General features: G+C 45.0%; 1 protein-coding gene across 1 annotated transcript in view; it reads left to right on the forward strand.

Moving 5' to 3' along the window:
• PITRM1 (pitrilysin metallopeptidase 1) overlaps positions 1–14,340 on the forward strand; it is a 163,285-nt gene that overhangs the window by 53,962 nt on the left and 94,983 nt on the right. The window contains exon 10 of the mRNA XM_033931530.1: positions 9,104–9,232. Within this exon, the coding sequence (XP_033787421.1) occupies positions 9,104–9,232 (129 nt within the window). The remainder of the gene's footprint in view (positions 1–9,103; positions 9,233–14,340) is intronic.

Consider the following 14,340-nt stretch of genomic DNA (forward strand, 5'->3'; position numbering starts at 1 on the left):
TTAATCAATAAATAAACAGTTTGTACCCAAAGAGTATGGTTCACATGGGGTTAAAAACCAGGACCCGACATGGTCTGTGTTTCGAAGAACACTCCTTCCTCAGGGGTCCTCAGGGAATTAAAACCTCATTCTAGGGAACCATTTGGTATACAACTGGACAAAAGTGTGCAATTTAGTAGATAAAAAACAAATACGGAAAACTCCTTTAATACCCTGAGGACCCCTGAGGAAGAAGTGTTCTTCGAAACATGGACCGTGATGGGTCCTGGTTTTTAACCCCATGTGAACCATACTCTTTGGGTACAAACTATTAATTGATTAAAGATTTAAAAAAAAATTTTTATTAACTTTTATTACTAACAAAAAGTGCAACACAATGTTCACATCAGTAATAATAAGAAGCACTTAAATACAATCAGTATAACACTGGAATTCGCATCACTCCTTATACTCACATCACTGAATAAAGACACATAACACTTAGTAATGGCAAAGCATGGGCCGCAGCTTTATTAAACTTATTCATCAATGAATTTGTAAAACATAACATTTATATATAAATAATTCAGTGTAGCTTAACAACCATAAACCTTGGAGCTATTCGGTGTCGAACTAGCTCAACTCACAAAACTCAAACCCCTTGATGCTAATCGGTGTCGAATTAGCACAGCTCAACAAATTCATCACATTCCATGAAACCCCACTTCCCCCAGCAAGACTCGCGGTATCGCAGAATCATGCCGGCCACCCATGGCGGTTCCGCACATGAGCAGAATAAGCACATAAAATATATAACTTCATAAGCCACACTGTGCACAATTCACCCCATAACACATTTCCGCCACAAGCAGTGACTGCCTTGCAAGTCACCGCTCCCCCCCCCAAGCTGCGACCATGCTGCCTATTATAACAAGCTTCCAACAGGTCTTGGATAGAACTCAAGAAAATATCAAGACCAATATCAGATAAATGCACACCGTCTGGTCTGTATAAACCAGGACAATCAACTGCAATTAAATCATGGCTTAAAACAAACCCACCAAGAGAAACAATGAACCGAGAAATTTCAGAATTCACCCGTTTTCTCAAGCGCTCAATACCTTCAACCTTGAGCGCATCCCTCCAAACGATCCGAGGAATAATGCGAGACCAGACTAAGCGTGTGCCAGGAAAATAACTGGCCACCAACAATAATTCCTGCTTTATACAGCGAATCAAATCCACCCCTTTTACCTTGCAAAGATCATTCCCTCCAACATGAAAAACAATCAATTGAGGACAGGAAAATCTTCTGGCTTGCAGCAAGGTCGGAAGAACTTGGTCCCAGCACATGCCTCGGAGTCCCAGCCAACGAATTCGAACTCCATGATGCACAAGGCCCAGATTCGATCCCCAGCGAGATTCCACTGCACGTTTCTGAGCCCAAAAGATGTAAGAATGGCCACATAACCACACACAGTTATCAGGCGGCAAAGGACCTGCAAGAAAAAACTGAAGCAGCAAGAAAATCATGAACAAAATGACATACAACCAGGCCTCACATAGCGTTTATAACAGGTAGAACGCCAACGCCCAAGTTTACATAACATGGAAGGAGAAGCCCCCCGTTCAGCCGCATAAGAAGCAGCCCCAATACGGAAGGAATGTGTCCCAAAAGACTGCGGGTCACACCCAACCGTCACCAGAGACCTCTTCAAGATGGCCGAAAATTGAAAACGAGTCAGTGGTGTGCCATCAGCATGAATCAGCCAATATAGACACCCCCATCGGACGCACCGCAGCATAAGACAAGGCACACTGCACAGAACACAAGGGACTATCTGCCAAAGCCCGCAAATAAACAGAGGACCCTCTCCCAAGAGGATCAGTCTTCGAACGCCGTATATGCAAACGCAAACAGCGCCTGTCCAAAAACACATCAGATACCAGGAGGCCAGTGCTACCAACCGCAGACTTAGCTGGAGCTACCAGCTCACCGACTCGCAAAGCTGCAAAAAAGGCAACACTAAAAGCCACCCGGAACAACAACACTTCAAAGCCATCCGTACAAATGCCAGGCAAAACAGCACACAACTGCTGCAATAAAAGTGGTAAAATAGGCAAACGCTCAGGCCTAACAGGCCTAATAAGAATAGAGCGCTGAAAGCCAACCCACAATTTCTTCACTAAAAATGAGGCACAAGGATTCGGATAGCCGAGCAGCTGAGCCAAAAAAGCAACACTGGCCAAAGAGGCACGAACTACCCCAACAGACCAGCCCCGTTGCTGAGAAAAAAGCAAGAAGTGTACCAGGAGAGATACCGAAAAGGGCGGAACACCCAATGCAGATGTGGCTTCCAAAAACCTCAGGTAACGGCTCCAGCCAGACCAATAAGAATTCCATGTATTCTCAGCCAAGGAATTCCTCAGTAACTCTCCCAACGATCCAGCAAACAGGTCCACAGTGTGACAGGCATGACCATGGGTTCTTCGTCCGCTGCAGGTACCAAAGCCCGGAAACGGGCCCACTGAAACCGAGATAAGGAATCAGCAATCTCATTCAAAAAACCAGGAACATGCTTAGCAGAGAGTGTGGTATTAAGCTGTAAACAACGCAAAACAATGAGCCGCAAAAGCTCAACCAATAATGGACAATGAGCAGATTGAGCATTAAGCGCCTGCACAATAGCAATGTTATCAGAAAAAACCACCACTCTCCTGTTAGCCAACTTGGGCCCCCAAAGAACCGTAGCCACAAAGACCAGGAAAAGCTCTAACAAAGCAATATTATCACACCAATCCCGATCTCGCCACCACCCAGGCCACCTTTCTGCACACCACGACCCCCCAAAGTAAATGCCAAAACCAAAGCCCGCCGCAGCATCAGTAAAAAGACGTAAATCCACTGATGTAACTTCCTCCTGCTGCCACACACAAACCCCATTAAAGCAAGCCAAAAAATGAGACCACAGCCGAAGATCTTCCCGCACACCCCGTGTAATGCGCACACGGAAATGCGGTTTCCGCAAGCCCCGAGACAAAATTGCCAAACGACGGCAAAAAACCCGACCCATCGGGATCACCCGAGAAGCAAAATTAAAGTGTCCCACTGAATTTCCCGCAATGTCAATTTGGATTTCTGCAACGCTGCCTGAATAGCCTCTCTCAAGGCAGCAACCTTAACAGCAGGCAAACGAGACTCCATACGCACAGAGTCCAATTCAACCCCCAGAAAAACTAAGCAAGTAGCTGGCCCTTCAGATTTATCCAATGCTAAGGGAACCCCAAAATTCTGAGTGACTGCGTGAAAAGCCACCACCAAGTCGGCACACTGAGAAGAACCAGCTGGACCCCCAAACAAAAAATCATCCAGATAATGTACAATAGTCACACAGCCAGAAACACATTGAGTAACCCAATGAATAAAAGTAGAAAATGCCTCAAAATAAGAACAAGAAACAGAGCAACCCATTGGCATACATTTGTCAAAATAAAAGCGATGCTCAAAATGAAAACCAAGCAAATAAAAAGAATCTGGATGCACAGGAAGTAAACGAAATGCTGACTCGATATCGGCCTTAGCCAAAAGCGCCCCCGGACCCAGATTACGCAGCATAGCAATGGCCACATCAAACGAGGTATACTGTACAGAACAAAAAAGGGGGTCAATAAAAGAATTCACACTACAGCCCAAAGGAAAGGATAAATTATGAATGAGCCGGAACTTGCCCGGCTCCTTTTTAGGCACAACACCCAAAGGTGATAGTACCAAGTCTGGAAAAGGCAGAAAAGAAAATGGGCCAGCAATCCTCCCCAACTCCAACTCCTTCTGCAACTTAACACGAACCACCTCCACATGCTGTTCAACTGAAGGAGAATTACGACAATGATGAGCAAGGGGTGGCCCAGCAAAAGGAATCACAAAACCAAAATGAAAACCTTCTCCCAGCAGCTGAGCAACATCCTCGAAAGGGTACAAATCGAGCCATAGATCAAGCATGGGTAAATTAATTGGGGACTCTGCTTTGACCCGGCAAACTCCCGCCAAAGGTCCCGGCAGACCGGACCCCTGCCCCGCGACCACTGGCTCCAGCACTGAAACAACGAAAGGCCGGGTGGGCACCGGAACATTGACTACACCGATGTCTGAATTTATAGACCGCTCGGTCACAGCACCCGGCATTAAACTGGAAACAGAAGGTTCCCACGGCAACCCGCGACCCAGGTAACCCAAAGGTCTCTGTCCGGAATTACCAAGGGGCACCCGGGAACCAAAAGAGGTGGAGACCCCACTAACTGAGGGCCCTCCTGCGACAGCAGAGCCAGCTCCCCCCCCAAAACGAAAGGAACCAGCACGAGCCTGCGTCATCTCTGCAAGCCATAAATCCACATCCCTATACCCCCACACCCATGATTTGTCAGTAGCCAAACTTTTCTGAAATTGTTCATCATAGTTTAACCATGACCATCCACCATAAATCCGAAACGCCCGCAAAATTTTTCAGAATATTTCAACAAGCCTGCATACAACCCAGGCCGTGCTGCCCCAACCACAGAAGCATAAATATTAAAACCCAACAACCAATTCATAATGGTTCTAGGCACACGAAAACGACTACGCTGCCCATCAGCCTTACTAGTATCTTTTTTCTTATCCAACGTACCCTGCTCCTTTTCCAACAAAGAAAAAACATCCACATACTTGCCCTTCAATATTTTTTCCCGCAATTTCTTAGAAATACTACAGTCTAAGGGTGCAATTTCGCATAAGGTATGTCCACGACGCATCATCTGAGCAGCTGCACCAGCAGAACCACTCGACACAGGCATGGACGGCGGGACACACACTCCCAAATCCACCGACTGAGCCGAAGGTCCATCTGCAGCACCACTCTCAGATGAGGAAGAGGCACCAGAAGAAACCTCCGAGGAATCCCAGGAATCCGATGACTGCCAAACAGCCATAGGATCAGCAGGAACCCTCCGACGCCGCTTCTTGTCCACATCTAACCGTTTCACAACATGCTGAAGACATTTCAAAAAATTTTTATCCCGCAAACGCTTCGCCACAGATCGAGCCGCCGGACGCACCCCTGAGTGCCCCCGTTGTGCCACCCCACTCCCAGACTCGGCAGCACCCACACCAGACAAAACATCCATCAAAACCCCAAGAGACTCACCAGAATGATCAACAGTAGCAGGAGCCACCACAGATGATGGACCAGGCTGAGAAGAAGCTGACACCACAGGGGTCCGTGTAACAGGGATCTGGACACCATGAGCCCCACCTCTGCGAGGCCCAACACCTCTTCGAACAGCTGCACGGGCACCACGCCGTGGCGTCCCAGCCGCAGCAGCACTGGGAACGGCACCCACCATGATAGATTGACCCCTACGGGCCCCCCTAGCGGAAGATCCCCTTGCTGCTGAAGAGCCCCTTATAGCCGCGGAACCCCGTTTTGCTGAAGAGCCCCCTCTAGCATTACGCGGCTTCCTAGGAGCCATAACAGGACAAAATAGAAAACCTGCACCACTAATGTGCAAGAACAGTGCCCCAAACTAGCCCACCCCACCCAAAGCACTCTCACCACACACACACCTCAACCACACAGCAACCCAACCCCCACACTACTAACCCAACACCTCCCCCCCCCAAAAGCCCCCCAAACATACACACACAAAGAGCCTTACAAAAAGGAAGAAGCAGGCTAGAACCCCTGGCAGGAAAATTACACACACCAAAGAAACCCACACAGCAGGAAGCAAAAAGACTGCAACTTTGCACAGAACCACAGCTCACAGACACCCGGTGTACCAGACAACAAATAAGCTGATAAAAGGCTTACCCGATCATCTCAGTGCTCACACGTCAGCTCCCCTCCACTGGACTGCACAGAAACGACGCACGAGCCCGACCCAACCAGGCCGGCAGGCCACACCAGCTCACAAAAACTTGCGGCACCGTTGTCAATAATCCAGGAAAAGCCCTAATGCCGCACGTCGTGTAGTGCCGGCCCCAGGAAACTCGCGATGCCCTGGCAACAGAAAAGGAAGCAGCCACTCACCCCAAGGCACGCAGCACAGCTGAATACACACCCCGCCGGATCAAACAGCCCTTGCCTGCACAGACTGCCTTCCCAGCTAGGTTCCCTGCAACACGCGGCACCCCCCAGCAGCACAACAAGCAAGCAGAACAGAAACAAACCTTGCTGTGTGCTATGCTCACAAATGCCGGTCCTGCGACGTCACACTGCCAGCTCCCGACACCTCCACAGCCGACCGAAGGAGCAGAAAAAACGCACGGGCTGAATATCTCCTTACAGAGGGCCTGTCAACAACAGCTCCCGGCACACGCGCGTCGCCCCCCACAATGCCGAAAAACACCCTTGCACCGCCGGAGCCGCCTTCACACTTCAGGCAGTGCCGGCTCCGCGCACACGCGCCTCTCCGGTTCCAATTATGCGCGACAAAAAACTACAATACAGGCCGAAGAGCAGCACACCATAAAGAAAAGAAAAAACTTAAATACCTGGACACCAGCTGTCGTCCCTCAGCACAAACTTCGACACCATAAGCAAAGACACCAACAACAAGGTAACAAAAACCACAAGAAGAGTTTAACAAATTTAACCCTGCCTACCCACCTCTTCCCACACTCCCACCCTTCCCATACTGATTTTGCCCGCCAAATACACCCTTAATCCTCACAAGTCCTCCACCAATCACCCCTCGCCCTTCCTCACAACCAATCCTCCTGTCCTAGCACCCCAACCACCAATCCCTTCCAACCTCTAGCCCCCACTACCAACCCTCACATTCCAACCCCCCCTCCATCCCCAGCCCACTGAAATTATGTTATAAGGATTCGCTCAGCCACTGTTATCAGCTTACAGCTAAACTGTAAGCTCCCTTAATACAACAATATATGCCCTCCCCCCACAATTACCTTAAAGATCACCTTAAAGATACATCCCCCCCCCACCCCCACCGGATGTGTCTGAATTACACCAATAACAGAAGGCTAAACGAACTATAACAATTGTACAAAAGATGTTAATGGATCCCAAATTAAGTTAAATATCTTAGAATGCCCTAAAATGTCGGCATTCATCTTTTCATACCTGTAACTTAAACATAAGCTTGGGGATTTTTTTGTACATCATCTCTGCAGTTCTCTTTTGCGTTTGCTGTTTGATATACCACTGCAGTTCTGTTGGATTTTTTTTGTTTGTTTTTGTTTGCACACCATATACTTTGACACTTATGTCCGGTCCTTGTTTCACTTATAGAGGTGCCCTCTTGAATCTCTGGAAATTTTGTCTTAGTCCTAACTTTGAACTGCCATTCCTCAAACATTCAGATCAGGTGCAACACTTATTAATATCAAGCATTCTGAGGCATTCTGTGATCCGTCGTTCAGTCACCTCACAACTTTTTACCGCCCACCTTCATGGGTAGCTATAATCCTCTCTACCTTTTGTGCAAAGCCTCAAAATTAATAAATGAAGAAATAAAATTCCTCAATATTTAATGTTATACGCTGGTTCTAGAAGGCTACTTCAGCAAGTTGTAAGCAACCGTTTCATCTTTTTGTATCATAGAGCCGGTATGCCATTTACAAACAGCGACCAAATTACCTGACCTTGTAGATACCAAATATTTCTCTCAGCTACAATATTTTTATCAAATGAGTTACTGCAGCTGTGATAGTTCTGTTGCAGTCCACCTTCCATAATGCAGTGTGCACATTAATTAGGGAACGTTACGCACGAGTAAGCCTTTTTATTTTTTTAGTCCCATTGCATTCAGAATACTGGTCTGTTCTCTGGTACTTAGTATACTGGACTACTGTAATTCAGTTCATTTGGTAGGTATTCATTCAAATTTGCATAGATTTCACACAATCCATAATGTGGCTGTGCGGCTAAATTTTGATTTGAAGAAATCAGATCATGTTACTCCACACTACAGACAACTCCATTGGTTGCCTTTTGAGACCAGGTTTTGGTTTAAATTTGGGACACTTTGGGCTCCTTTTACTAAGCTGCGCTAGCGGTTTTAGCGCGCGCTAGACACTAATGCCACCATGGAGATGGCGTTAGGTTTTATGCATAGAGCGGGGGGTTAGCGTGTGTTAATCGGCAGCGTCTGCTAAAAACGCTAGTACACCTTAGTAAAAGGAGCCCTTTGTTATAAAGCCGTACATGGTTTGGCACCTGGTTATTTACTAAAACAATTTACATTGTTTAAAGCGATTCGTCCACTTCATTGTTTGTGTTCCCTCCAGTACGAGGACATCTTTACAAGAAATTTTTGCATCGAACAATTGCATCTCAGGCTGCTAGTTGGGATTCGGAACTGAGTATTTTGTTTGCTTCATCAATTTCATATATGCATTTCCGAAAACTACTAAAAAGACATCTCATTTTGTAAAATTCTTAGAAAAGCAATGAAGATGATATTTCTGTTGTATTTCACTGTGATGCACAGTCTCTTGATGATGTAAATCGCATCGATCTGGAAGTTATTGCGGTCTAGAAATGTATTTTTAAAAGTTTAAAAAAAAAAAAAAAAAAAAGAGAAAAGCAATATTATAGGACCATGCCTTTAATCCAGAAGTACGGGTCAGTCTTTATGTAATTCTGGAGAGAATACCTCCACTTTCATGAGAGTTGTCTCACAGTTTTAATCTTTGGATCTGAGGAGGCCATTACTCGAGGGATTTTACATTTAAGCTCTGAACTCTGAGAGAGCAGTCCTGATGCCTTAGAAAACATGTTACAGGTAAGCAATATTGTTGTTTATTCACATAAAGTAGTGCTTTATGCACTGAAATGCTTTTGAAAATGACCCTCCAAATTTTTACATTTCTGTTCTCTCTTTATATATAAGATTTGTTATTTATAACATTTCATTTTTGATGTGAAAGTGTTAGTGGTTCATAGTTTGTAGCGTAATAAACTTTAAGTGTCAGAGGCAGTTTGTGAGAGAGATGTGTTGAAGCAATCCCAAATATTTTTATAGAAAGAACTGTAAGAAACTGTTTATATAAATGAGGAGGAAATAACAGGATCTCTAAATATAAGTTATTAGTTCTATATTAAGATACTTTTTTCATCCTTAGTATTACAGATATTTCTGAAGCCTTCACGCTTAGTCTTCTCTCTTCGCTGTTGACCTCCGGTCCAAACTCTGCCTTCTATAAAGCTTTAATTGACGCCAACATTGGGACTGGTTTTTCTCCTGACACTGGGTGAGTAGCATCCTTAACAAATTATATCCTTTCTTGGAGCTGTTTTTTATTCCCCCCTCCCACCAATAGGTTTTAGTAAATGAAGCATAGCTGGTTTCCCAGGCAGCCTTGCAAATTATTTGTTCAGGATAGAACAGAGGCTTGTGTATACTTAAGCATTTTTATTTTAACCCTGACTGAATATAAAAGATGAAAGAGATGACGGCAAACTTAAAGGTCATTCTGAACCTTTGGTGATAAAATATACTAAGTTATCCCAAGACAAGAAGGCAGCATATTCTTACATGTGGGTGACATCATCCTGATACGGACAACTTTTAAAAGTGCATCGCCACTTTAAGAACTTGAGAAAGTTTGCGGACTGCGTACACCGTGCATGTGCCAGTGCCTTCCCGCCCGACGCTGCTCACGGCTAAGAAGTCATGTCTCTGAATGTTGTTCAGTTGTTGGTTTTATGCCATTTGCTTTCCTCCTCATGAGTTTATTTCTTTTGTTCTTAACTTATCTTTGTTTACTTCTTTTTAAAGAAAAAGAGGAATATTTTTTCCTCTCTTTTTTCCTCGGGGGCTTTGACCGCCAAGGTTTTCGTTTTTCCTCAGCCGTTGATTTGGCTGACATGGCCTTTTTGACCTTTTCAGGCCACTAATGGGCATAAAAAAAAAAGTGCTGAAGGGTGCCCAAGGCCAATCTCTCTTCTGACAGTTGGTGCTTCCGGTCTCTTAGCCCAGAACACCGGGTGGATTTTGTGCCCAGTTTACTACCCTGTAGACATGTTTGATAATCAGATTCTTCGGGACTGGCATGGACATCGATCAGAAACCTTCGTCATCAAAATCATTGACACCGGCGTCAGGAGACATCGCTCCGCTGCTAAGCCACTTCAGAGGCCGCCAGCTTCTCAACTAGTGTCGCAGGTCACTTTTGCATCGAGTCTCTAGATGCCGACCAAGCAGCGACAACTACCTTCCGGGTTGCCTCAACCTCGAGGTGTGTATTCTCATTGAGGTCACCCTCCTTGGTTCAAACTGCAGCACCGCTTGTGTCTTCAGATAAGCCAGAGTTACCCCAGTATCAACTCCCTCAGTACCGGTCCAACCTAATTACATGGCTACCAGGTCCTACTGTACCGCAGCTGCTTCTCCGGAGCAACATCAACGTTCCATGTCTAGGTATCGATCAAGTTTCAAGTTTATTTAAAAATTTGATTTGATCGCAATATCATATTCCAGTGCGATTTACAAATAATAATAAAAACAGGGTTAAATAAAACTATGACACTACAGGACACAAGGGGAAGACAGGTTTAACTACAATTAAATAAATAAAATAAAATGAACATAGAGGTTAAGACAGTAGGATAGTGAATTGTTACCCACTCAATTTTCATTTAAAGGATTTTAGTCTACTATAGAATGTTTGAGTTTTGTAGAATTGAAGCATCTCAGCTGAAAGCATCCTTAAAGAGCCAGCTTTTTAAGAGACCTTTGAATTTACTAAGTGATTTTTCTTCCCCAATATAAATTGGAAGCGAGTTCCAAGTTTGAGGTGCTGTAACAGAGATGATCATGTCACTCCGCGTGTAAATGAATCTTAATGAAGAGGAAAGATTTATCCTCAAATCTTAAAGATCTTATAGGAATGTAATGGATTAGAAGTCTTTCTAAGAATGCAGGAGCTTTATTCATTAACGTTTTATATGTCAGTAGTGCTATTTTGTATCTGACTCTATAATTTACAGGTAACCAATGTGCTTATTTTAAGAGGGGAGTGACATGATCAAATTTTTTCATTTTTGTAATTATTTTTATTGTAGTGTTTTGTATTATTTGTAATCTGTGTATTTCTTTAAAATACCTTGTACAAGGCATTTTTTATATGACTAACAAGTGTATTAGAATATTCAAAGATGATTCATCAAAGAATGAGGATAACAATCTAATCATCCGTAGGCTGTAAAAACAGCTTCTAATCAATTAACTTATTTGCTCATGATAATTCAATTTCTGGTCCAGAATAACCCCTAATATTTTAACCTTTGAAACTTCCTTCACTCCATGGGAGTAGCATAACCTCTGTTTTGGATGTATTAAGAGTTAGTTTGTTGTCGTGTAGCCATTTGTAAATTTTCAATAATTTCTCATTGACTGATGAGATTTCTTCTGTGGCATTTGAATCTAGAGGATACAAAAGTTGAACATCATCTGCATATGCAAATGATGTAAATCCGACTGATTAACTGAGAGTTAACAGGGAGACTAAGAATATGTTAAACAATAAAAGTGATAAAATTGAACCTTGAGGAATGCTGAAGCTTGTTGAGATTGTATTAGAAGATGAGTTGGTGGTTTGTTTGTTTTTAAATTCTTTATTCATTTTCAAACTTACAATAAGTGTGACAACATGTCCAAACAAATTAACAATAAATATATCACTTAATAATCATCAGTGGTACAAATGATATGCTCTTATCTCCCACCATTCCCACCCTTTCCTATCATATAATCAATACCTTATACAATAAGTAACAATAACATTACCCCCTCCTCCCTCTCACAATTGAACTTGTAAATTTAAGGGGAAAATTGTCATCTAATCAGTACAATACTTTGTTAATGGCTCCCACACATCTTGAAATTTCCTGAAATATCCCCGCTATATTGCAATAAATCTCTCCATTTTATAAAAATGACATAAAGAACTCCACCAAAAATTATAATTTAATCTACTCCAATTTTTCCAATTATACGTAATTTGTTGAATGGCAACCCCATTCATTATAAGTAATAATTTGTTATTATTTATAGAAATCTGTTTTTTGCTCTCATTGCCATACCAAATAGCACAGTATCATATGATAATGCCACTGGGTTGTCTAATAAACAATTAATTTGGTCCCAAATTGATTTCCAAAAATTCATAATAAATGGACAATAGAATAATAAATGATCTAAAGTCCCTGCTTCGAGATGACAGTGCCATCATTTATTAGACTTAGAACTATCCAATTTTTGTAACCGAACAGGGGTCCATAATGCTCCATGTAACAGAAAAAAACAAGTTTGTCTCATAGATGCCGACACTGTACATCTCATCCTCCAAGTCCAAATTTGTGGCCATTGAGACGCAGTAATTTGATGCTTAATCTCAATGCTCCAAATGTCTCTCAGACCAGTGTTTGGTTTCTTTTTAATAAATCCAGTCAGTAATTTATACCACTGGGTGGCCTAGTGACCCAAGAAATCCATCTGAAAGCATAAGAACTCCTTACTATTTTGATTATTAAGGTTTTTCCAGTCAGGGAACCCCGCCTGAATGGCATGCTTCATTTGCAACCATCTAAAACTTTCTGATTTATTAAGGCCATATTTATGTTGCAACTTTGAAAATTCAAGCATTTTACCATTAGAGGTAACATTTTCTAATAAACGTATTCTTGCTATCATCCAATGCTTCCAGGCGAGCCTTTCTTATAAAATTTATTTGGCTGGGTAAAACTCCTAGAGTGGCTTTGGTATCTTTACAAAGGCCAAATTCAGAGGGAGGGGTAAATTTTCCCAATTTTTATAGGTACCATCAAGCCTATATTTTGCGCCAGGGTATGTATTGGGTCCTCCCAGAGCTCATGGAAAAACTTCCAGATTGGTTGTGGTTAGAATGGCAACTCGTGTCTCCATTACTAGAGAATGACACGGTGAAAAAATTGGTCCCCGTCACCGCCCCGTCCCCGTCTCACCATCCCCGTCACCGCCCCGTCCCCGTCTCACCATCCCCGTCACCGCCCCGTCCCCGTCTCACCATCCTCTTCACCGCCCCGTCACCGCCACTGCCACCCCATTCACCGCCCCGTCACCGCCACTGCAATCCCATTCACTTTTCTTTATTTACGTATAAAGGAAACATTCTTTAAAACTTTAAAACTTAGTTAAATATTAGTTAATAACTATACAAAAACAAAACACGCAGAGAAAAAATTAATTAATATAAATTCCCTGACTTCCCTGCACTGTCCCCCCTTGAAGGTCTGTCCCCATCCTGAAAGCCTGATGCCCCCCCCGACGTCCGATACATCCCTCCCCCCGAAGGACCGCCGACTCCCCAACAATATCGGGCCAGGAGGGAGCCCAAATCCTCCTGGCCACGGCGACCCCCTAACCCCACCCCGCACTACATTACGGGCAGGAGGGATCCCAGGCCCTCCTGCCCTCGACGCAAACCCCCCTCCCCCCAACGACCGCCCTCCCCAGCTTCAAAATGATGCCTGAAGTTACCTTGGGGGTTCTGAGCACTATTAATTTTAATTTATTACAGCACTCCAGAAATATTTTTCTAATTGTTTTAACTTGGAAAAGCGAACCAGGATTGTCTTAATGAAAGGCTTATGTTCTGCACTGCAGCCCTCCTGCCCTCGACGCAAACCCCCCTCCCCCCAACGACCGCCCCCCCCAGCCGACCCGCGACCCCCCTGGCGACCCCCACGACCCCCCCACCCCCCTTCCCCGTACCTTTGGTAGTTGGCCGGACAGACGGGAGCCAAAACCGCCTGTCCGGCAGGCAGCCAACGAAGGAATGAGGCCGGATTGGCCCATCCATCCTAAAGCTCCGCCTACTGGTGGGGCCTAAGGCGCGTGGGCCAATCAGAATAGGCCCTGGAGCCTTAGGTCCCACCTGGGGGCGCGGCCTAAGGCACATGGTCGGGTTGGGCCCATGTGCCTCAGGCCGCGCCCCCAGGTGGGACCTAAGGCTCCAGGGCCTATTCTGATTGGCCCACGCGCCTTAGGCCCCACCAGTAGGCGGAGCTTTAGGATGGATGGGCCAATCCGGCCTCATTCCTTCGTTGGCTGCCTGCCGGACAGGCGGGTTTGGCTCCCGTCTGTCCGGCCAACTACCAAAGGTACGGGGAAGGGGGGTGGGGGGGTCGTGGGGGTCGCCAGGGGGGTCGCGGGTCGGCTGGGGGGGCGGTCGGAGGTTCTTGGGGGGGCGGTCGTTGGGGGGGAGGGGGGTTTGCGTCGAGGGCAGGAGGGCCTGGGATCCCTCCTGCCCGTAATGTAGTGCGGGGTGGGGTTAGGGGGTCGCCGTGGCCAGGAGGGTTTGGGCTCCGTTCTGGCCCG

The sequence above is a fragment of the Geotrypetes seraphini genome, chromosome 2 (assembly GCF_902459505.1).
Source record: "Geotrypetes seraphini chromosome 2, aGeoSer1.1, whole genome shotgun sequence".
In the NCBI taxonomy this organism is placed as follows: domain Eukaryota; kingdom Metazoa; phylum Chordata; class Amphibia; order Gymnophiona; family Dermophiidae; genus Geotrypetes; species Geotrypetes seraphini.